Here is a 23,591-nt window from a genome sequence, read left to right on the forward strand (position 1 = left end):
TCCCCTTCTTGGCTTATGCAGTTCCGGATGACCGTCCTTCTCCCCCTGGGGACTCCTTGGTGGCTCTCAGCTCCCCACACTGCCCCGACTGCCCTCGTCGGTCGTCAGCCCCCTGAAGACAGGGGCGATGGCACTCGAGGCATTGCAAGTTACCGCAGAAGCCGTCCCAAGAAATTCTGAGGTTTGACTCTTTGCTTTCTTCTCCTCTGCTTTTTTCCCCTCTATTTTGTGTTTGTAACACCTTGGTGGACCCGCGTAAGTACGTATTTCTACATGGCCCATCTCAAGGCGGACTTGATTCTCTTCTGTTTGTCTTTCTGCACATTTTAGTGACCGTCCTCCTTCACCCCGCACCTCTGCATAGCCGCCCAGACGCTCGGAGTTTTAGTACAATGCTCGTCTTCGGTTAATTCCTATCCCCTTCCTTCACCCCTCCATTCTACTCTCCTCCCAACGTGCTGTGCCTTCCTAGGTGACCACTAGCTTATCTGCAGGACCATCAAGCCCGGAAGTGAGCGAGAGGACCCCCCTCCTGCAGGAGACCATGCCTCTGTGGTTGGACAGTGCTAGCTCAGGGCGTGGCTTCATCTCCTCGCCAGCACCTTAGTGCAAAGGTGCCAATACTGCCCATTTTACAGATGACAAACTTGAGGCCTAAGGAGTTTAGTTAACATGCCTGAGCCTAAAAGGACGGGGGGAGAGCCCGGGTAAGAATCGAGACTGTCTACTCACCTAATTACCATGCTATGTTGCTTAAGCCTCGGAAGTGATTTTTGTGGTTACAGACAGAGGAGTTGGTATTCACCCGAGAGCAAACACAGTAGCAACCACGTCTTTCTTTTTTTTTTTTTTAATTAAAAAAATTTTTTTCATTAACATACAATGTATTATTTGTTTCAGGGGTACTGGTCTGTGATTCATCAGTCTTACACAATTCACAGCACTCGCCATAGCACACACCCTCCCCAGTGTCCATCCCCCAGCCACCCCATCCCTCCCACCCCTCTCCCCTTCAGCAACCATCAGTTTGTTTCTTGTAAGTCAGGTTGGCACTGGGTTATGGCATCCCTTGTTTCACCATTTCCCAAAACGTGTCCCCTCTGGAAAACATAAGGTTTCGTTGTTAGTAAATTCACTTAATTTAGAAAAGATAGTATATTGCATTTACTTCTTGGATTTTCCTGTCTATACCGACACAGTACAGGTTCTAAAAAGCGAGAGAGAGACAGATAGACAGACAGACAGACAAGTAAAGAAACCTATTTTAGTTTCATCCAAACCTACGGAGGACAGAAACTTTTCCTGCTGCGTAACACCTGCTGACATCCCACGGAAACACTACTTTACGTCAACTCTGGAGGGAAGGTCAACACGGAGCTTTTTCAGAAATTTCGTGTCCTTTTCTAATTTATTTTAACGACAACAAAGCCCCTTCTGGCTTTATTAAAAGGAAGACATTTCTGAATTTCTAGCCTGTTTGGCCATAACCTGCTCTGACCCATCGTACCCTGGAAGGGTTGTGGGAGAGGGGGGTCATGTTTCTGTGGTGCTCGGAGGCCCGCAGGGCCCCCGGCTAGAGCAACCTGAACATGAGTCAGCCTCCCGGGCCTCGGGCTTCCTCCGGCTGGCTTGCATCAGGAGGGCCCCGAGGTGGAATTTCAGCTGTGATGATATGGTTGGTGTCCAGTGTCTCCCTCGGTAAACACCAACCTCCGATTTGGTAGATATAAGCTTCCAGACTTATTTCCATGTAATGACCCAGATGGAGCTAAAGGTAGAGTCTGATGTCACCGGCTAGCTGCAGTCATTCCCTAATTAATACCTAGCCATGACTACCTGGCTCTCTTGTTCTAAATTAGGACTCTAGCTCATTGTCACCCCTCAACTATGGGGAACCAAGCCAGGGGATGAGCCGCCAGAGCTCTGGATCCACCAAGGCCCTCGGCACAGAGCAAGGAACGAGAGGCAGCAACGGGCCCTGTGTTCAGGATGTGGAAGAGGAAGGGCCAAGCGTGCGGAGGCAGCCAGGCACAAGGGAGTCTTAGGGGCCGGGAGGCCAGGGAGGGCTTGGGAAAGCAGCCCACTGGTCTGAGCAGCTCTGGAGCATAACGAAAAGTCTGGCGGGGAGCCTTTACCTTCCCAGCCCCAGGCCTCTAGGCTGGCCCCGCCTTACTGATGGAACATTCTAGTTCATTCTTTCCCAAATTTGTCTTTCATAAGAATCACTCCACGTATTTATTAAATATGCAGATTCCCAGATCCCACGCCCAGAAAGTACTGATGGGATCTGCTTAATGAAGGCCCTGAGAGGTCTGTGTGATGAGGCAAGTTGGGGGAAATCGTCCTCTGGTTGGTCAAGGGATGTTACTCCGGAGGAATGGGCTCGGTCCACGCCTCCAAGTGATTTTGTGTGCCGTGGGTTCATCTTTTGGTCTGAGATGGAACCCCACAAGGGTCTCACGTTCTCTCAGCAGAGAGGACTAGGGCCTCGTCCTCCTCGTTCTCATCTTCTTTGAGGGTCTTGGACACCTAGCTCCTCTGGCCAGGGACGGCACGTAGCCTGATGTCGGGCCCCATCTAGAAAAAGTTTCCAGGTTTTCTCCCTCTTGGGAGGAGGGAGTGTCAGTCTTCCCCCTCTTGCTTTAGTAAGACGTCATTTTGGGAGATGTGGTTTAATGCACTCTTGGTTCCTGTTTGGTGTCTTTTATATTAAACCTCTTGTCTGCACTAGTTGGCCCAGACTATTTATAGAGCAAGGATTATGTGTAGAACAAGGAATAAAAACTAAATTAAACATGTTCCCATCCTCTGGGCGTTGACAACTTTGTTTGGATTTCGAAAAATTAAAAAGTTCTGGAGACAAAGAGTGGTGATGGTTTTGTGACACTGTGAATGTGTGATTTCACCAAAACCGTACACTTAAAAATGATTAAAATGGTAAATTTTATGTGACATGTATTTTGCCGCAATTAGAAAGAGAGAACAAAACCCAACTTGCTCAGGAGACGATATACCCGAGAAGCCACTGAAGAAGATGTTTCCCGAGCGATAAACCAGCAAATGTAAAGAAGCGTGTGACCTTGAAGGGCCACTTGAGTGAAGAAAAGCAAACGCTCAGGCAGGTTTTGTGTTGTTTCTGAAAGAGGCTAGGAATCCTGAGCTCATGGGATGTTGCAAGGGAAAGAGTTCAGAAAAGAAAACGAAGTTCTACAGGGGAGGCTCCGTGGAGAAGGCAGCCCGCACACTTCCTAGCAGCCCGGAGTCTGGGAAGTGGTTGCCGGGAAGGAAAGGGAATGATGATGGGGAGATCTCCCTGGGGGAAGCAAGGGTGGGCTCTTGTTTCCACGGGGTAGAGAGTTATTGTCTTGATTCTGGGGGACTTTCTGCTGTCTGGTATCATAGCACTGTTAAGAGGAAGGAAACTCTGGAGACACGTCCCCCATAACCCCACCTCTAGGGACGACTGTTGGAGGGATGGTTAGAAATGGCCAGAAAAGGTGGATGTGCTCCTCTCTGGACCGATGCCGGATGGCGCATCTCTGTCCTGCGCAGCATGGCGAGAGCCAGAGGTGGGTCTTGGAGCAGGACCGGGCTCTGACCGGGAGCCCCGCACAGGCAAGGCTTTGTGGAGCTCACAGAGCCAAAACCCGCTACGCAGTGATGGGAAACAGGAGGTTTTCAGGAAAGGTGTTACTTGGCACAAGGACCCAGATTTGCGGGGTGGGGGGGCTCACTGAGGACAGCTGGTGGACGGGCTAAGCTTCATTGGAGGCGGGGTTGCCAGGAGCCGGAGCCGCTGTGGCCTCCCAGATGGGGCTGGGGAAGGGACGAGGGGTGGGGCTGTGGGTCTGACCGGCCCAGCCATCTGTGGCCGGTCTGGCACGTGGTAGGCGTTCGGTGACTATGTGCTACATTGAAATGAATCGAAAACCCACTCGTTTCTGTTTCGTAGGATTTGCTTTTTGTTTGTTTGTTTTTGTTTTCTAGTAGAGAGTTGCTTCTATTTTTTTTTTTTAATTTAAGATATTTGATTCAACTAAATCTAGCTGAAGGGGATTGGTCCACATCTACAACAGGTGGCCCCCTGGGTGCCGAGGGCCACTTCTCCACCCCCCAGGCTCCCTTCCCTCTCCTGGTGGTTGGCCCTATGCCTTCCAGCCCCACCTCCGCCCCATCAGCACAGGGATGCTCCTCCTAGAGTTCTGTCTCGGGCGGCCCAGAGTCCCTTTCCACATGCCATACCTGCTGTCTCCGACTGTCCACTGATCATCTCCTCTTGCTTGTCCCTCGGTATCCTGCATCTCAGCACGTCCAAAATTACACCCACCATTTCTCCTCTCTGCTCTGCAGCTGCCCCCCACCGCCCGCCCTGGGCTTCCCTGTACCCTGGAGAAGCATCACCATCTACACCATGTCTCCAGCTAGAAGCCTGCTTAACTCACCCTCGGTCCTGTTGAGTCGCCTCAGACGGGGCTCCGGAACCCCAAGCTGGTCTAGATGTGCAAGCAGGCGCCTCTCTGTTCCGGGGCTGATGCCAGTCAGAGGCAACTCTCCCCTGAACCCAGCCCCCCTCAGAAAGCGAGAGCAGGCTTTAGGATTACCTCCTTCTGTCCTGTGCTCAGAGGGGGCCCCGCATGTCCGTGGCCCCACAATTTCCTGAGGTTTCTTAATTCCCCTCTGGAGCCCTAAGTCTCAACCAAGCCCAACCAATGAGCTAGGATATGTCCTTTCTCTCCCTTCCAGGTCCCAAACTCCTGGGGCTCTTGCCTCACTCGTGCCACTCTCTGGGCATCCCGAGGCTTGGAGCGGTGGTTTGCAACCCTGGCTGCGCGTTGGGATGGCTTGGGGAGTTTATGGGCTGACGGCTGTCTGGGCACCACCCAGGCCAATTAAACCCCGCTGTCTGCAGGTGGGGAGCCGGTGCTGGCATTTTGTCAAGGCTCCCTAGCTGACTTCAGTCTCTAGCCAAGGTTGAGAGCCACTGGTTTGCAGCATGTCTTTCCACTCTTTCTTTTTGGGGGGGGATCTCAGAATTAAGTGTTCTCCAGCTCCCCAGACTGGGTCTTTCAAGTTCTCCTCCAGGAATAGCTTAACTTGGAATGATTCTGTCATATCTTTGAATTTCATCTAACAATTCACCCATCTCCTCTGTGCCTGGTCCCAGGAAACCAACAGAACCGTGTGTTCACAGTGGGCATCTGTTCTCATAACCCCCCGCCCGGCCCACATCGGTTTACTTTGATTGTCCCAACCCTTGATTTTCCTGTGGGTGTCTGCTCCAGTCCCGACCCCAGCCCACAGTCCTCTGCGAGCAGTTGCCTCCGCACCTCACTCGGGGCTGCGTGTGACCCCCCACTAAGCCCATCAGGGCACGTCGAGCCCCCAGGCAGGCCAGTCAGACGCGGTGAGCCTCCATCCTGGGACAGCGGTTTGAATCGCTGGGGAATTTACTCATTTCTTGCTACCTCTGAATGTGGTCCCAGCGCTGGGAAGAGAGCCTATCCACGAACAGAGCCCAGCAAGGAAGACCAAGCGAGGGACCCTGCCCTCAAAGATCGCTGTCCTACAGGGAGACTCACCTGCTGAATCGTCCCAAAGGCCCAGTGGGGGTGATCGGGTGCTAGCTCAGGGCTGCGTAGCGGCAAAACCCAGACCGCCCTGGGGTGCCCGCAGTTGGCCGGGCTGCTCCTCTGGTCATTCCAGTGTTGCCCGTCGTAGCTGAACTCTGGGCGGAGACGGCCAGGGAGGTTCAGCCTCGCCTCAAGTTTGTTGGACTGTTGGATGACTGACCCCTCCGCCCAGAAGCTGGAGCTTTCCAGCGTCACAAGAACTCCCGCTCCCTGCTCTTAGTCCAGGCTCCCATCCCTTCCTGGAGGCTGGTCGAGACACCGCCTCTCCCTTCCCAGCCTTGGCTGAAAGCTGTCCTAACACCATTGTGCCCACGGTCCCCGCCCCTCTAGGCCATTCTCCCTCCAGCTGCCAGAGGGTCTAAGATCGAATCTGATCATGGTCAGGGTTTGTACTTACTCCCCGTGGCCCTCAGAATCAAGTCCAACATCTTCACGTGTCCCCGAGATCGTTCGGTGGAGTCTCACCTGACCTCTCATGCCTGGCCACTTCCTACCATCCACTACTGAGCCAGCCACGGGGACATTGCTACCGTTCCCCGCGTGAGTCACACCCTGGCACTGGTCTGTTCGCAGGAAGCGGCTTTCTCCCCCATAACATCCTTCACGGCCCAGCTGGGATGTCCCCCTTTTGCTGTCTAAGCCAGAGTAAGTTAGTGTCTCATGGAATTTACTTGTACCTCGGTTACACTTTGTGTATTAGGTTGTTTGGAATAGGTGCTCAGTTAGGGTTAAATGAGTTAACGAATGCTTTCAGAATTGCAGCAGGACAGACAGACTTAGGAAAGCCCTGGATGGGAGAGTAGAGGGTCACAGGGACGGCTGGAGACCGGTGATGGCTCGCCTTCCTGAGGGGAGGTCCTGGGCCAGATTGGAAACAGAAGGGACTGGCGCTGGTGGTCCCGCATCCCTCTGGTGTCATCTTAAGACGACATCATCTCTGACCCTCGGTGCCCTGCAGAGGAATCTTGACACTATGGAGAGTTTGGGACACAGGTTTGCAGAGTGTCCCCAGGCGGGAAGTGCGTGAGCCGTTTCATACATTCTCAGAATCCTTAAGCTGACTCCACTAAATTGTAACATGTTGACTGTATAAATAGTATTGGATCAGTATTCCTTCGAATTTCCCCCTGGTTCCACCACAAAAGCCGGTAATAATAATGGTACTTATAATGTGTCAGGAAGGTACTTCTCCAGGGACGGAGCTGAGCACAGAAGTCTTGATTGGGAGGACCACAGGGAGCAAGCGCGGTCCAGTGAGGTCCCCTTGCCTGGCAGGCACGTGGACAGAGAGGCCGGGAAGCTGGCCCCCATCACCGAGATGGCTCATGGCACCGCCAGTGTGAGGCCCAGCTCTGTCTGACTCTGGTGTTGGTGCCCCCCTCCCCGTATTCCTTCTGCTGCCCCGTGAGCCAGATTTTCATGTTCTGTACGTCCGGCCCTTGGTCCCACACACTGATAGGTTTTGCCTAACCAGAGTCCCGACACAGTGAGAATGGAAACCTAGATTACCATCCGAACTAAACTTCCGATCAAAACACATACCCAGTCCCTCACCCGGTGCTGTGGACTCTACCCTCAGATGCATGTCTGACCCACAACCCACCTTCCTGCAGTCCCTCCCTTATCTTTTGTCTCTATGTCTTTACTCCTGCCCCCTTCTCGCCTCTCCTCCCCGTAACCAGACTGGGCTTTGCAGAAGCTAAAGTAGATCCTAGCATCCCCCCGCCCCCGCCCCACCGCTGCCAGCGAGCCCAGATCCCTAACCAGGCCTCGGGCCCCCAGGTCCCCCTCCCACCTCTTCTCGTGCCTCATGAAACTCACCACATTCGAACCAGCCTGACTTTCCAGTTCCTCCGCACTTCCCGCTTCTCCCCCAGCCCAGAGCCTCTGTCCTGTCCTCCGCCCAGGACCTCTGGCTCCACACCATCCCCGGCCCGGCCCTCTTCAGGGGCCGTTTCTGCCCCCGTCCTCAACCTAAATTAGAACTCTTCTCTTCACACAGATCACAGTTTATATGTTGTGTGATGATTTGACTCCTATATTTCACGCGATTTTATAATTCCGTGATGGAAGGATCAGGTCTCTTTTGCTGACAGCTTTGTCCCTGGTGCCCGGCACAACATCAGACACCCAGTAGGTGACGAATATTTGCTGAAAGAATAAACATTTTTCCATGTTACTCTATGGTCTTCCCAGATCTCATCTAGTAGCTGCGTAGCCCCTCGTAGTTCTCCATTGAATTAAGGGCTTTCGTGCGACGTTTGTTTCCTATGTCAAGAACTGACCTTGTGGGGTCAGAAGATAAAAAGTGTTTAAAGTCCTCAGATCAGCAGCATCAGAAATCTGAACACACTAATAATATCATCCGTGGACACGGTGAGCCTCATCTTGCTGTTGAGAGAAAAAAACATATATAGATTACAGGTTTCAAAATCAATGGAGTGGGTTGTGGGCAGCACCGCTTTTAAAAATAGAATAGAAGGGACGATGCTGAATGCTTCGCGGGTGAGAGGGTAAGCATTGTTCTGTGTGACTTTCCTATATATATACATATGTGACTTTTGTTTCCATTTTGTGCAGACAGGTATCTGCAGAGAACGCAGAAGCCGGGCCTGGGCTGTGGTGTCAAGTGCGTTTCTCACCGCCAGTTGCCTGCAAAGCAGGGATACGGGCGGCTGGCTTTGGGGGTCTTGCACACTGTGTCAAGCCCCAGGCTTCACCAGGGGGGGTGCTGGCTCTGAGTTCCGCAGGCTCACCTTCCCGCCGTGGCCGGGGCGACAGGCGTGTGGGACTTGGCATACAGGACATCCCCAGGGCTACTTTCTTTTTCAATAAACTTGTTATTTCGGACCAGTTTGCGATGTACAGAGAAGTGGGAATGATAAGGCCTAGAGCTCCTGCACACCCCTCACCGGGCGCCCCCCGCCATCAGCATCTTACGGTGCCACCGGATGGCAGTGCGAGGAGCCCGCCCTAGCGCGTCACTAGTCACTGAACTCCCGACTTTCTTCGAATCTCACCCGTTTGCCTTTTTTCTCTCCAGGGCCGAGTGCAGGATCTCAGATGCATTCAGGCCTCACGTCTCCTGGGTCTCCTCTGGCCTGTGATGGTTTCTCGTTCTTTCTTTCTTTCTCATGACCTTGACGGAGGAGTCCTGGTCAGGTATTTTGTAGAATGCTCCTGAACGTGGATTTGTCGGGTGTGTTTGTCATGAGTCAACCGGGGGTTATGGGTTTAGGGGGAAATAGCGTCACGCAGGTGAAGTACACGTCTCATCACACCCTATCAGGGGCGCGAGATGCCAACATGGCTCATCACTGGTGACGTTAACCTTGATTGCTTGGTCAAGGGAGGCCTTCTGGGTTCCTCCACTGTGATGTGACCACGTTTCCCTCTCTGTACTCTATGCTTTCGAGGCAAATCACTAAGACACTAAGACCTACTCTCAAGGGAGAGGAGGGTGGAAGGGTGGGGTGTGTCACATGCTACCTCCCAGAATGGGGGGTATCTGTGCATCTCATTTGGAAATCTTCTGTAGGGAAGATTTGCCTCTTCTCCACTTACTTAACAATTTATTATTTTTTAAAGATTTTATTTATTTGAGAGAGAGAGCACGCGCACACAGAAGGAGAGGGAGAGGGAGAAGCAGACTCCCTGCTGAGCAGAGAGCCCGATGAGGGACTCAATCCTAGGACCCAGAGATCATGACCTGAGCCGAAGGCAGGTGCTTAACTGACTGAGCCACCCAGGTGTCCCCTTAATAATTTACATACGCATGGACCGATGTCTGTTTGTTTCTTATTTTGCATCGTAATCCTAATCAGTGTCATTTATCGGGATACTCCGAGTATTCCAGCTTTGGCCACTGGGCCACTCTTTCAGGGGCTCTTGGGTCCCCGTCCTCGTGTCTGCTCGAGCAGGTCCTTACTTCCTGGCACACCAGCATGCTTTAGCTCGCCTTGTATTCACCTTGCCCCAGACTGAAACTGGCCATTTCTCCGGGAGCTGGTGTGGAGAGGCAGGAAGTGAGAGTGGTGGAATGCTGGGGTCTCGGGCACAGAGAGCGCACAGTGCTTTTCCGCCAAGGCAGCTGGGGGTTGAGGTGGGTCGCAGGCCGTACGGAGGAGGGGCGCATGGGAAGCTGCTCCCTGTTTCCTCACTTCCTCAGCTCTCTGCACCTGCAGCTCTCGGCTGAGCCCCCCTACCCCCCCCCCCCCCGCCGTGGTCAGATCTGCCCTGGTCAGAGTGTGAAACGTTCCTCAGGCCGATTGTCTGTTCCTGGCGATCCAGCTCTGGAAACCTCTGCTACCCACACAGAATGGCAGGAATGCCAAGTGCCTGAGTTTGTGCCGGTCGAGGTCTGGCTTCCCAGACTTCTGTGGGTATCTCTGCCCCGCCCACTCCCAGCTCTGGATCTATGCAAACATCCCCTTTGACCTTCCCGAGGCCGCTGTTTCCGAGTTGGCTTTCCCCAGCCCTGCTCTTCGTGCTTCCGGGAGAAGACTGTGAGCCCACCCTTGCCGTCAGCTTTCTCCCGCAGGCCCTCCCCTCCTCTCCAAGGCTCACACCTCTGCCTGGGGCTGGACCCCGTGCTCCCCCGCTCTCGTCCGGGCGGGACCTCCCTCCCCCCACCCGCGTCTTCGGTCTGTGCCCCACTGGCTCCTCCTGCCCAGCCTAAAAGGACACCCAGGCCTCCTGGCCCTGCCTCAGCCTCCCGCCAGCACAGCCTCTCTCCTCTTCACCTCGGGCCTCTTGAAAGAGGAGACTCGGCCCATTCTTCTCCTTGACAACTGGGCCACACAGAGCATGTCGCTGGGAGATGTTTCACACAAAAGGGGTGACAGTTGGTTTGGATGGAGCGGCAGGCCCGGATAGGAACTCCGAGTGGCCCCCCTCAGGGGGATCCCACGGTGACCAAGTGCTGCTGGGAGGGCCCACCCGAGGCTCTGGCTTGTCTGCGAGCCTCCCAGGGGGCAGCCCCACTCTGGGCCCGGAGTCGGGGTTGAAGGAGAGAAGGGAAGCCTCTCCCCACAGGTCCTCTAGCGCTGGTGCGGACGAGGGGCATCTGTTTCCAAATCTTGTCTGCTCCACGCTTTCCCTTTCTATCCTCACCCTGTAGGGAGGGCCTTTGTCCAGAGGGACAGGCACTTAACTCATGGAGTTAAGCCTCCCGTGTCGAGCCTTCCGTGGGCTCCTACCTCCAGCATCGCCCTGCTTTGCACTGACTGAGGGAAGCAGCCCAAGTGAGTCACCAACTCCACCTGTTGTGCCTGGCTGCACCCTCCCGAGGTAAGTGGGTGTGCCCTTCCCGTCAGTGGAACAAAAAGCTATTCCTGTTCAGGGTTCGGGAGACTGCTCGGCCGCGCCGCGGGGCGAATCTGTGTGCCGATATCCCCCGCCAGCTGAACGGGCCTCTCCATCATTCTCCTCTACTGACTTCTGCCTTCCACACTGCCGAGGACAGCCCTCACCCCCACCCCAACTCCTGGTCTTCGGAATTCAGCTGCTGATAGATGCATCTCCTCCAGGACCAAGTACTGAACAGACTCCGAACAGACTCACTTGTGCTTGCAGACCCCGGCCGGTTCTGTCTGTCTGGGGCCTGGCTTATGCCAATTCGTTCATTCAACAGGTGTTTGTGGAGGACGTGCAGGCATAGCTTTATGCACCGGAGAGACAATGATGAACAAAAAGAGACGGCTCCACAGAGTTTGCAGATGTGCCCAGGAGATAGATATTACACTGGTAGTTTCACAGATACATATTGCAAATGATAGGTGCAGTCTGGGCGTTCACAGTTTGTCTAGGGCGTTAAGTAAAGGTTCCACAGGAAGGGACAGTTTAACTGGGATCTGAAGAGTGAGTAGGAATTGACTAGGAGTGACACAGACAGGAGAGGAGAAAATCTTCCCAAAGGGCGAGAATAGCATGTGCAAAGGTCCTGGGGCTGGAAGGGGGATGGTCAGTTGGCTAAGGGCAAGAAGAGGAGAAGGAGAGAGAAAAGGCCGGAGAGGTCAGTGGAGGTACCATGGGGCAGGGGCTTGAGGCATGTTTAGTATCTTGGTCTTTATCCTAAGGACAGTGGGAAGGAAACCCCTGAAGGATTTTAAGAAGAGACATGATCAGATTTGTAGTTGAGAAAATTACCGACCACAGTGTGAAGTACAGGGTGGGTGCCCCCCACCCTCGCCCAGGAGACCTTGGTGGTTAGCAGGTAAACTTGTGGTCCCAGAAGAGATGAGGGGAGGTTTGAGATGGTGGCCCTACTTCTTATGCTTCTTCCTTTACTTTTTTTTTTTTTTTAACTGTCCTGAAATGGCAGGTTTATGTGGGCAGTGTGTTCCCAGCAGATGATCTGGTGGGAGGCCTTCAGGGGCAGAAGGTTAGCTTAGCCCCGGGGCCAGCCTTTCATAGGGAATCGGAACATGATGTGTGGACAAGGGATTCAGGGACTGCTCTTCAAGTTCTTGTTGCCATCTCAATTTCCCTTGCTCTAAGAATAAAACCAAACTTAATTAAGCCTCCTTAAAAGCTATTAGGCTCTCCCTGGGAGCCCAGCCTCATCTTCACCCGGGGAAGAGCCCAGAGCACCCGCTGCAGGTGCAGGACCGCCTGCCACGCTGGCTTCCCGGGTTTCATGGCGGCGGGCACCGGGAGCCACGGAGCCGGGCAATGGACAGCAAAATGAAGGGCTCCGAGGAGGGGCGTGACCGTGCCCGCCTCAGATTCTGGAGACCCGAGCTCGGGTCTGAAAATGTGACCTGGGGCAACTCACTGACCCCCGCCGGAGCCTCAGTTCCCTCCCCTGCAGTCTTGGGTGGCCCCAAAGTCCCTCCAGCTGCGAGAGCGACTCTCGGTCCCGCAGGCGGGGTGCCCGCCCGGAGGTGCAGCGCCAAGCCCCCTGGGGCCAGGGACGGGGGTGCGCCCACGCTGCCCGCGGGAGGAGGGGGCTGCGCGGAAAGCGGGCGGGGGGCGCGCGGCGGCGCGTGGGAACGGTCCCCGCGCTGCCGCGCCCCCCGCCCCTGGCCGGGCGCCGCGGCCCCGGCCCCGAGGTTACGTAAGGAACCGGCGTGGGGAGCGGGGCGGGGCGGGGCGGGGCCCGAGCGCGGCCGCCCAGCCCCCCCGCCCAGCCCCCGCCCACCCCCGCCGGCCCAGCCCCCTCCCGCCCGCGCCCGGCGGCGGCGGCAGCCCCACAGCAGCCGCGCAGCCCCGCGGCATGGAGCGGCGCCGGGGCTGAGCCGGGCGCGCACGGGCCGCCGCATGTGCCGCGCGGGGAGCGGCTGCGGAGCGCGCGGGGAGCGAGCGCCAGAGGGCCCGTCGGAGCGGCCGCCGGAGCAGCGCCGGAGATGGGGTGAGTGAGCCGGCGCCCGCCGGAGGGGCCGCCACGCGTCCGCGGCTCGGAGCCCCCGGGGGGCCGGCGCCCCTGCCCGCGCGCGCCTTCTCCCCGCACCGGGGGCCGCCGACCCCGCGCCCTCCGCCCCGACGCGCCGGCCTCCCCACCTCCCCGCAGGGGCAGCCCGGCCTGGGCGCGGACTTTCGGCCCCGCGCGCCCGGCCCTCCGCCTCCGAGCCGGCCCCGGGCGCGCGGCGGCGGCGGGGACGGCGGTCCCGGGCGCGACCAACTCCCGGGCCTGTGTCCGGAGTACGAGCAGCCGTTAGTCGTCCTGCAGGACGGGGTTCGTTTCAAGCGGAATGGAAATGGAAGTTTTCCTGCGGCGAGAACGGGCGGAATCAGCCCGACCCCCTCCCCGAGCGCAGGAATAGTGGACTTTGCTTGGGGACGGGTGAGGGTGAGGAAGTCTGGAAGGAGCCGGAGGGAGGCCCCAGCCCTCGACACAGCGGAGTAAGATGCTCAGGGGAGAAGTTGAAATACTCTGTCCGAGTGACTAATGCTTGTGCGTACGGAAAGTAATTCAAAAAGCAGGACTGATTGCGCCCTCGGCGTCTCCGCGAGCAGCCGGCGCCGTGAGTCCGGGAGCCGCTGTGCTGACTCGACCGACTCCTTACACCTGCTCACCGGAGAGCAGCCGTGACGTGCGCTCCCCTGGTTCCGGGCACAGCTGTTCTGCCCATTTTACAGATGAGGAAACTGAGGCCTTACGTGGTTCGGTGACTCCCCAGGTTGGACAGCTGACGAGTGTTTGTAGAAGGACATTTCGTGCATCTGCAGAGGGAAAGCCGAAGCTGACGGCGGCCACGGGGGTGGTGGGCGTGCGGCGAGTTTCTGAATCTCTGTGTCCCCTGCTGCTGTGCTTAGCGCCCTTCAAACGGCCCTTATCGCTTTTGCTGGGTGGGTTTAGAGAGCGTGCTTTTCTGTATGGGGTTGGGAAGGAGTGGAAAAGGGCAAGACCGTCCTGGCGGCCTAGCTCCCACCGGTCAGTGGCTCTGTGGCACCTCACTCCAGGAAGTTTCTGGAGTCCTCTTACCCAGTGAACCTTATCTGTGGGGTCGGCAGGGTGTGGGAGGGAACCAGAGGCAGGCGGAGAGGAATTTTGATGAAAGGCAGTGTGAGGGCTCCAGACCCCCATGAACAGGACAGTGGGGAGAGAAAGGGACCGAGAGATTTGCTTAAGACATTGGTGCCAATCCAGGAGATGTCACACGTAGAGAAACTGTGGGTGAGTATACCAGAGCCACACTGGTGGGGAAGCAGATTTTCTGTAACATTTTCAGTGACCTCTTGGTAGACTATGAAAGGGCTGCTCTTTGTGCAGTGGGAAACTTTGAGGTTCTCAGATTTCATACTTTAAAAAAAAAATACGGGGGGAAGAAGGAGTTGGCAAATGTAGGTCTCAAGATGGAAGATAAAAGGGATCTGGTAATTTTACCTCCGTGTCCCTCCCCACAGACAGCCACAGAACCAACTCAGCACACTTGCGTGATCAAAAATATTGAAACTCTGTGGTTGAGATCAAATAGTTCTGTGGAAATGAAAATGTTTACTACAGGAGCTTGAAGAAAACAGCAGAAGGCAACTTGTTTGTGGGGCATCAGGGAGGACTGGCTTGGGCATCGGGTTTAAGTGGGAGGTGGCTGTCCTGGACTTTTTTCATCACTCAGTGCATGTCCGACCCTCACTTCGCAGAGGTGAGGGCTGGTTCGTGACTCCTGCCGACTTCTGCCAGTTTCCATATATCCCTTCTTCTGTAATTTATGTGATACAAAGCACGGCTGAAAATGGGGCTGGAGCTAAGGCCGGATGAGCAGTTCAGACAGAGGAGGGTGGAGGGAGCCATTTTCACTGGAAATAGAGCCAATGTCATGCTTTCTGGGAGTCGAGTGGGATGGGGGAAAGAACACAAGGGCGGCCAGTGGAGAATCTCACTGTGGCCCTCCGGCCCTGATACGGCTCGACTGTGCAGACGTGGCCGAGACTTAAGGAAAAAAAAATTCTGAGTTTACTTCTTCCCTACTTAAGATGCTTTTCCTCTGTCAGACATGAACTGTTTCCGCTTCTCTTCTGTGAAGTGTTTTGTATTGAGCGTGTGATTTCCCCAGTACGTTTGTGCTTTTTCTCCCCGAGGCCGATGTTTCCTACCTTCTCTCCTGAGACTTGTCTCCTCTCCCCCCACACACCTTCACTGACAAAACAAGAGCCACAGACCGAGGAAAGCCTCATGTCCCTGCCCCCTGCAGTCCCGCGGGTGGCTGCCCCTGGTGGCTTTCTTGCCCCCTGTCTCAGCAGCTGGCCGGGCCCTCCTGTTGTCCCCCAGCCAGGACCGTCTGTCCCGCCCCCTCTCTGCCTTGCCAGGCCCCCTCCCTCCCTCCCTCCCTCCGAGGTCTGCCACATCCGTATACACGCGGGCTCTGGTTCCGTGCTGTCCCGTAGACCTTTCCACATCGATGGGAACGTGCTCTGTCCTCGGGGCCCGAGACGGCTGCCACCAGCCACATGTGGCTGTTGGGCACTCGAAATGTGTCTCGTGTGACCGAGGACCTGAATTTTTAATTGAGGTTGAAATAGCCCCATGTGGGTAGTGGCTGCCCTCTTGGAGAGCGTAGCTTTCGCTTCTGTCATCTCTCTCTCTCGTTTCTTTGTTCTCCTTCACCTGAAAACATCTCAGAAGATCTGTCCCAGTCCCAGTCTCTCCCTCAGCTTCCTTCTCCTACCGTGCGTTACCCTTCACGCTCTGCAGTCGCACCCAGCTGCGGGATCCCTGGGGACCTGCCAGATCTCTGTCCTTGTGTTGGCCCCTTGGCCCTGTTCCTCACCAATGGCTACTCCCTCCTTCCTGGTACAGATCCCCCACCCGCCATCCTCCCACCACCCTCCAGCTTCTGGCCTCCGAACTCCCCTGGTTTTCTGCTCATTCTGATGGTTCCTCTTCAGTCTCCCTGCTGCTGCTTCTCTGATCTCGGAATGGTGGGGCTGCTTAGGGACTGGACCGGCGTCCTTTGTGCCCTTGACTCTCTCTTCCGACCGTGTTATCCACCCCACCCCTGCTGGTGACTCCCATGTTTTTATTTCCAACACGGCCCTTCTGGGCGCTTCCAACTCTTGATACCCCTTCCAGCTCTCTCCTTCCCTTCATCTTCTCCGTCTCAGTCAGGGGCCCCACCATCCACCCACTTGCTAAGAGTAGTCCTTGCTTCTCCTCTCCCTCTCCCTCCACATCTGCACTATCTGTGAGTCCCATGGTTCAACCACCAGGATGTCATCTGGTGTCCCCCTGTCCTCATGATCATAGCTCCCACTCTGGTCCTGGCCACCGTTGCCTCCTTCCTGGACCAACATCCTAATAGATCCCCAACTTCCACCTGGGTATCTCCAGTCCATTCTCCACACGGGACCCCGAGTGACTGGCTTTTAAAACTGCCCATCAGATCACATCACCCACCTCCTTGGACACCCTTCAGCCACAAGGGGCTGGCCTGTGCCTCATCCCCAGCTTCCTGGTCCCTCTGGCCGTCCCTCACTGCTTTCTGCTAACATGAGCCTCATTTCTGTCCTTGCTCTGCCTGAGGACCTTTGAACTTGCTCTCCCCTCTGCAGATACCCTCCTCCTCCTCACGCTTCCAATTCCAACATCGGGGCACCTGCAGAGTCTCTCCTGAGCGCGGCCGTTGCTTGCTAGCGCGGCCACACCTTTTTGTCTGCACGAGCTCACCACGGCACACCTGCGATCACTTGGGCTTTGTTTACGTGTTTATAGTCTGTCTTCCCCAGTAGCATCCCACAACGATCGAGTCTTCTCTTTTTCCCCAGTGTCTCTCAAAACCTGGCGCGGTGACCGGCACCTAGGAGGCCCCCAGGATTTCTTGACTGAGTTAATGCTTGACTGTGGCGGGTGGCCTTGCTTGGATGCTGGCCTGGAAGGTGTGATAATTTCAGCATTACCTTTTATATAGCTTGCTTAATTGAGGGTTGCAAGGGCCAAGAGAGAAAGAAATCACATTTGGGTGCAATTTTCTTTTAATGCTAAAGCAAGCCATTTAGCTTTTATTATGACTTGGGTTAATTCTCGGGCTGTCAGCTGTCACCCGAGTATTGGGGCTGTAAATTATCTTTTTACCCGCCTGCAAAGCTAACAGAGAAGCCAGCTTACCTGCTGTTGTGACTTTTAGCTGGTTCTGCCGGTGTTTACAAGCAGGATCTACTGTAGTTCTGTTTGGCTTCAGTTTACGCACTCATTTATCTTGTCCAGCCAAGGTTATGTTGCGATGTGCGGCGGGCGCAGCCGTGGTCATCGGACACCTCGGGCCTCCTTGCGGTAATCTATACCGGTTAGCCTTCAGTTGCTGATCCTTCCTTCCCCTCTGCTTTCCATTCCTCCTGCAAAGTACGGGCTTTGCCCTGGGGTTCGTGTTGACTAGAGCAGATATCGTCTCGCCGATACACTGAGGGAATTTGTCTTTCTTGGTCCTGCCTTGGGCTTTCGAAACTTCCCTCCTAAGGCTCATTCAGTCTGTCCATATGGAAGGCATTCGGAGGATGCAGGACGAGCAGACCTGCTAGGTCATTCCCGTCCTTATGGAGTTTGTATTTTAGCCTCGGAGATAAGCCACAGAGAGAAGTAGCAGCTTTATGTGTGAGTTGAAACAAAATGTTGTCCTGCAAAGGGTGTCGGAGGCAATGCCAGCCTATTTGGGCACTTAGGACAGATGTGCCGGCTTGCTGGAGGGGGGGCCGGGGGGCTATTAGCACCTAGGACCACCTTCATGATGTCGGCAGCCCTTAGTGCCCCCTTCTGTGCCAGAGGTGGGAGAAAACCACAGTGTTTGGAATGGGGTAGACGCCAAATGGATACTTGTGGCATGAATGAGTGCATGAAAGGGAATGAGTGACTACTCGCCGGGTTGACTTTTACCCTGGGGAGATGCCATCATTCCTGTTGAAAACAGCCCCCAAACCCCTTACCTGTGAGAGTTTGAGGATGGAGCCAAGGGCACATTGGCTGCTCCCACATGGTCCCTTGAAGGGGGACTCAGGGCACAGCGGAGGGTTTGTTTCTGTCAAGGGCATGTTGTGATTTCTGTAAATCATGGGTTTTCTTTTCTGTAGCGGCTCCTGGGGAACTTAGAGTTAAATGCGCGGTCACTGACAGCGAGTTTACCAGACCTGTCCTTTCCCGCACCCTCGCTCCATCCTGCGGCCCTGCCCTCGTTTGCCTTTCTCCTGGCTCGCCTATGACCTCTTCTTCCTCTTCTTTTTTTTTTTTTTTTTAACAAAATGAAAATAGCTTTGCTTTTTTCTAATTATAAAAATGCTACATGCTCATACTGAAACATAACAGCATAAAGAAGGACGTGAAAATTACCTGTCATCCCACGTCTCAGCGATGACCCCCGCCAGCAGTCAGATGCTGCCTCTGCAGACTTGTTCCTGTGTATCTGCGTCCCCGTGTCTAGATGTAGGTCTACCTGGAACAAATGTTATTTTTAACAAAATGGAATCATATCCTACATCTGTTTTGTAACATAAGTTTTGCAACTTAAAATACCTTGAGTGGACATCTTTTCATGCCAGGAACTATAAATAATACAGCAGCCTTTAAATCCACACCTACTTCTAAGTTGTCATTTTGCTAAATTTTATACATCTTTGTAAATTTGTTTGAATGCCCTCTAAAACAGGCAGGGTTTTTTTGGGGGGGGGGGAGACATTTTGACAATTCCTTAAAGCAATCGGTTGCTCTAAATGAATTACCAAGGGAAAGGAATGGTAGAGAAACCAGCATCACAATTAAGATTGGGTAATTTGCGGCGACTGTGTAATTTTGGGTGAGTCACTGCTCCTTAGTGAATCTTGGTAAGAACGTCAAGGATTCATCGTTGTTGCTAAGGGTGGTTGGTGGACTAGGACCCAGCTGCTCAAATTCTTTCTGCTTGTTTGGAAATATCAGGGCAGAGTGATTCTCCTTTCAGACCTGGACGAGAAGGTTCTCCGCGAGCGGAAAGCACCCGTACCCACCCCTGAGGGCCGCTTTGGCTTCAAAGCCCTTTGCCTGGGGGGCACCACAACCCCTCCTTCTGAGAATTCCCTTCGCAAGACGGTTTACAGGGACAATCATACGGAAAGGACATTATAGTCCCTGCTTTCGTTGTAAGGCAATTAAAACACACACAAAACCTGGATAAATCCTGTAACCTGTCACCTCAGCCAGCACAGGCATTTAAAACCTTTGGAAAAAGACTTCCCTTCGGTCAAAGGAGTGGGGATGAGAAGCACTTGAAAAGAAAATCTTTACTCCACCTTTCTTAAAAAAAAGCAGTGAGCACGAGACCCCTGTGATACTGTACGTCAATTAGGCTTTGATAATTTCTTTTAACAGTGTAAAAAAAAAAAAAAAAAGGTAAACAGCAGTCCCAAAACAGATTTACGGTGGAGAAAAAGCATTTTTCGGAAGATTAGAATTCTCCAGTGCCAAGTCCTGACCTTCTGGATCTCGAGTGAGACTCCCCCCGCCGTCCCTGCCGCGTGTCTGCATTTCTCAATGGGGTGCGGTGTTTCTGGGTTCGGAGGTGAGCCCCGGCATCACGGGGCCGGTTTCCGAATGGGGTGAGCCTGCGTGGGACGTGGCAGGTTGGGAGCCCTCGCTAAACCACGCCGAAGTTTCCAGCAGTTCTGCCGCCGGGCGCTGCTTGTCATATGGTATCGTTCGGGGAGAATTTATTTAAATTATATTTCAAATTAGCTTGTTAGAATAAAAATATGCTTGTGGGGAACACATTTAGACATTTGTCAACGACTAGAGAGATTTAAGGGGGGGGAAAAAGCATTTTTATTCACAAGCCGGCTGATAATCCCGTGGTTATTGCTCTGGGGGTCCGGGGACGGTGGCATCACCCCCAGCCGGGGTGGTCAGCCCGAGAGGTGTGCAGTCTGAGCCGCGGGGCGCAGGTGTCTCCCGCGCACTCGGAGCCGGGTCCCAGCTGAGGGAGGGGCTCCTGCAGGCCTCGCCCTGGGGAGGTCCAAGTCAGGGCGGCTGAGGCTGTTTGTCCCCTGGCTCTGGGGGGTACTCCCGTCTGTGGGTTATTGGGTCGGGGGTATCCGTGGGGACCCAATTAGTGGGGAAGAGCGCAGACGCTGCTGTCTGGCCAGTGGATTCCTTCTGGGATTTTTAATTGGGATTCACGGAGGGAGGGGAGGAGACCTGCTTTGCCTCCTGTTGTCCTGGGGGAGGTCCTCATGGGGAGGAGGAATGGAGCCTGTTCTGGAAGGCTCCAGAGAGCTGGAGGAGGAGCTCCTGGAGGGCTGGCTTCGAGGGACAGCTCCCTGCTGCCTCCGGGTGACTGAGGACAGAACTCTCACCCAGTGGCTCCCCTCCGGTCACACAGGGCCACCTGCCAGGGGGACCAGGACGACGGTGAAGTAAAGTGCAAACCCAGTGCCTCTGGCTGTGTGCTTGAACCGGTCACTTTCTCTCAGAGGTCGCTGTCCTCCTCTGTACCTGCACAGCGAGGTGACTGAGCAGGGGTTGGGGGGTGGGGCGGGGGGAGGGTGTGAGGCGTTGAGCATGGTGCCCGGCACCTAAGTCCCCAATGCCTGGTGGCCAGTTTTATTAGCCTGGCCGTCGTTCCTGCGCTGGGTGGGATTTGGCGGGTGAGCCCTGAGGAACCTTCTGGAATATGTGGTCAGGGATGCGCCATCCCTCATCTTGGATCCTCTCGTGCACCCCACCCCACCCCACCCCCGTGGCTGCTCCCAGCCCGGAGCACTGCCAGAGGCGGCTCCCTGTCACCGGGCCGGACAACATGAAGCCTGCCCTTGGAGCCCTTGCCCACCGCTCGGGGGTGCGGGAGCAGGACGGTCACTGGCCGGGGGACGGGGAGGCTCAGGAGAGCCCACCCACGTACGCCAGCCAGAAAGCCAGTCTGCCGGCCAGTTGCTTTCGTGGGGAGGAGAAAATGAGGGGTTTCTCCCCATTCTAGGCCTCAGACTAAGGATTTGCGTTGCTGGTTGGAGAACCCTTGGCTTGCTTAGTCATACATTCCCTCCTTCGTCCAGGAGACCATCCGTGTGTGGCTCCCTGAGACTTCTAGTCCGGGGGCATGGTGGTCACCGGACAGACTTTACCTCATGGATCGGCCCCGGGGAATACGGGGCCAGGGGCCGTGTAGACTATGAACCAGTGTTGTTTAGGGCCCTGCATTTCATGGCCCTCACCTGCTCCTAGGGGTCCCAGCTCCTTTCTCATCACCCCTCATCTCTTCATCAGCTCCTGTAGCTTTCTGGAGCCTCTGCCCGGTGACCACCACCCGGCCGTTGAGCGCCACCTCTGGGCCAGGCAGCGGGGAGACAGAGGTTGTAGAACCGGCGCCCCGCCCTCCTGCGGGAGACCGATGGTGAGCAGGTCAGGGGGGCCTGGCCCTGTTGTTGCGATAGGAACAAGGCTGAAGTGCTTTCTTCCGGAAGAGGTGTGAGAAGGCCTCTTGAAGGAGGTGACCTTCAAACTGGGTCTTGAAGGATGCGTAGGAGTTTCCCAGGCAGATGAGGAGGAGTTTGGGCGGGGTGGGTGCGAGACATTGAGACTCAGAGGTCTGCCCGGGCCCACGGGAAACGGTGGAGCACGGAGCTTGAGCACGAGATCCTGGACTCAGTCCTGGCTTCCTGTTCACCTGCTGTGTGACCCGGAGGGAGACGCTGACCTCCTTTGAACCTCCATGTCTTCATCTGTGAACTGGGAGCAGTAACAGTACTGACGTCATGGGGTCATCGTGAGGAGCCGAGGAAAGGCACATTTTGATGTGCCTTAGCTGGGAGCAGCGGAGGCCAGGGAGAGCGTGAGGTGCACAGTCAGCTCGGGAGTGCAGAAGGTCAGGAAGGTATAGGCTTCTGCACCACGGTGCTGGGACTTAGTCCTGAGAGTGCTGGGACTTAGTTTTGGGAGTGGCAGGGAGCCCGCCAGAGGTGAGGTGGCATGGAGGCGAGCAGTGGGTCCTGGGAGGTCCGGGGAGGACCCCGAGTGAGCTCGGGGAGCAGGAGAGGACCAGGTGGGAGGCAGAGGCGTGCTGTCCCCTGGGGGTTTGGACTTCAGTCTGCAGGCCAGGAGGGGACATTTTTGGGCTTGAAGATGAGAGTAATACTGGGATCGAGGATGTTACTCTGCGGACTGTGCTGGGAGCAGAGGGGCAGAGAGGGGAGAAAGACACAGCCCGGGTGTACATGGCGTGAACCTCGCCCGGTTCAGTAAGGGATCCGAGGAAGCCTCCGGGAATACTGGAAATACCAGGAAATGGACCGTGTGTGTCCGGCATCTCGCTGGGGCCTCCCACCCACTGGGAGGGCTGGAGAGTCTTTCCTAAAACATCCCTAATTTGGGACACAACTGGAGCCATCACCTCATGAGACGTTAGCGGGTGGGCGTTACTGTGTCTGTATCTCACTTCTTCTCCCAGCCCCCACTCTCATGGCTGGGGAAGCTGGCCCTGGGGAGACTCTATGATCTACACAGGTCTCCACAGGGAGGGACAGAGCTTAGGACTCCAGCTTGAGTCTGTTTGGGAGCAAAGCCCATGTTCTTCAGATGCATTTCTTGGGGCCTCATCCCCTGTGCCAGTCACAGGGCCAGGGGACCCACAGCTCTTGCTTGCTGGGATGAGGGAAGGGAAGAGGCTGGGGGGGGGGGCGGGCAGCTTGTTGAGATGTTTCTTGACTGTGTGGCTGGTGCCATTGGCTGAAGTTAGGATCGTAAGGGGAGGTGCAGTTTTTTGGTGGGGGCAGTTGGGAGACCTTCGTTTTGGGTGGATCTGATGAATTTCTGTCTGGGGTGGATCTTGCGTGGGGTGGCCTCTGTACGTGGAAATTCGGCTCTGGCGCTCAGCAGTCCGGAGAGAGCTAGAGGATTGGATTTGGGAGCCGTCTCCTCTGGACTCCGTCTCCCAGGGAGAGGACGGGTCCGGAAGATGACCGTGTAGTTCTGGATGACAGTTGAAGGGATTGAGAAGAAGCCAGTGGATGAGACAGAGGCCAGAGGAGAGGAGGCAGAGAGCACGGCTGCTCCTGGAGCCAAGGCCTCAGAAAGCTTGGAGAAAGGTGGGGACCCAAGGTACACCCCAAATACAGCAGTGTGGGGCGGGTGTTGGGGCACGGGTGGACCCTAAGGGGAGCTCTAGTCCAGGGTAAAACTCCAACCCATTTAAGGCCTGTCAGGGAGCGGGTACGTGGTGAGGAGGAGACAGTCTGGCTGAAGAGGAAGGTGAGCAGGGAGAAGGAGGGTTGACTTCCCCCCATAAATTGAGCACATTGGGAGCTGAGGGCAAAGGAAAGGAGGAGACTGAAGGTACTAGAGAGAGTGAGAGGCCAGAGCCTCCGGGAGGAGACGGAGACCTGGTGGGGCGGTGTAGGGAGGGAGGCGTTCTGAGGCTGTGGCGGGCAGGGGTGCGGGGAGCTGGGTGGGCTGGCTTTTCCTTCTCAGCGTGAGCGAAAGAACGGATTGGAAGACCAGGGGTGGGTCAGGGAGAAATAAATGGTGCATCTGCTTGTGGAGGTTGGGGCAGGGAGGTAGCCGGGGGCAGATAC

General features: G+C 55.4%; 1 protein-coding gene across 1 annotated transcript in view; it reads left to right on the forward strand.

Moving 5' to 3' along the window:
• Positions 1 to 12,890: 12,890 nt before the first annotated feature.
• HOMER2 (homer scaffold protein 2) overlaps positions 12,891 to 23,591 on the forward strand; it is a gene marked incomplete at both ends in the record, with an annotated part of 76,540 nt that continues 65,839 nt past the window's right edge. The window contains 3 exon segments of the mRNA XM_080808471.1: positions 12,891 to 12,914; positions 12,916 to 12,936; positions 12,938 to 12,981. Of these exon segments, the coding sequence (XP_080664597.1) occupies positions 12,891 to 12,914; positions 12,916 to 12,936; positions 12,938 to 12,981 (89 nt within the window).

Source organism: Martes martes (assembly GCF_963455335.1).
Source record: "Martes martes genome assembly, chromosome: 7".
Lineage (NCBI taxonomy): Eukaryota > Metazoa > Chordata > Mammalia > Carnivora > Mustelidae > Martes > Martes martes.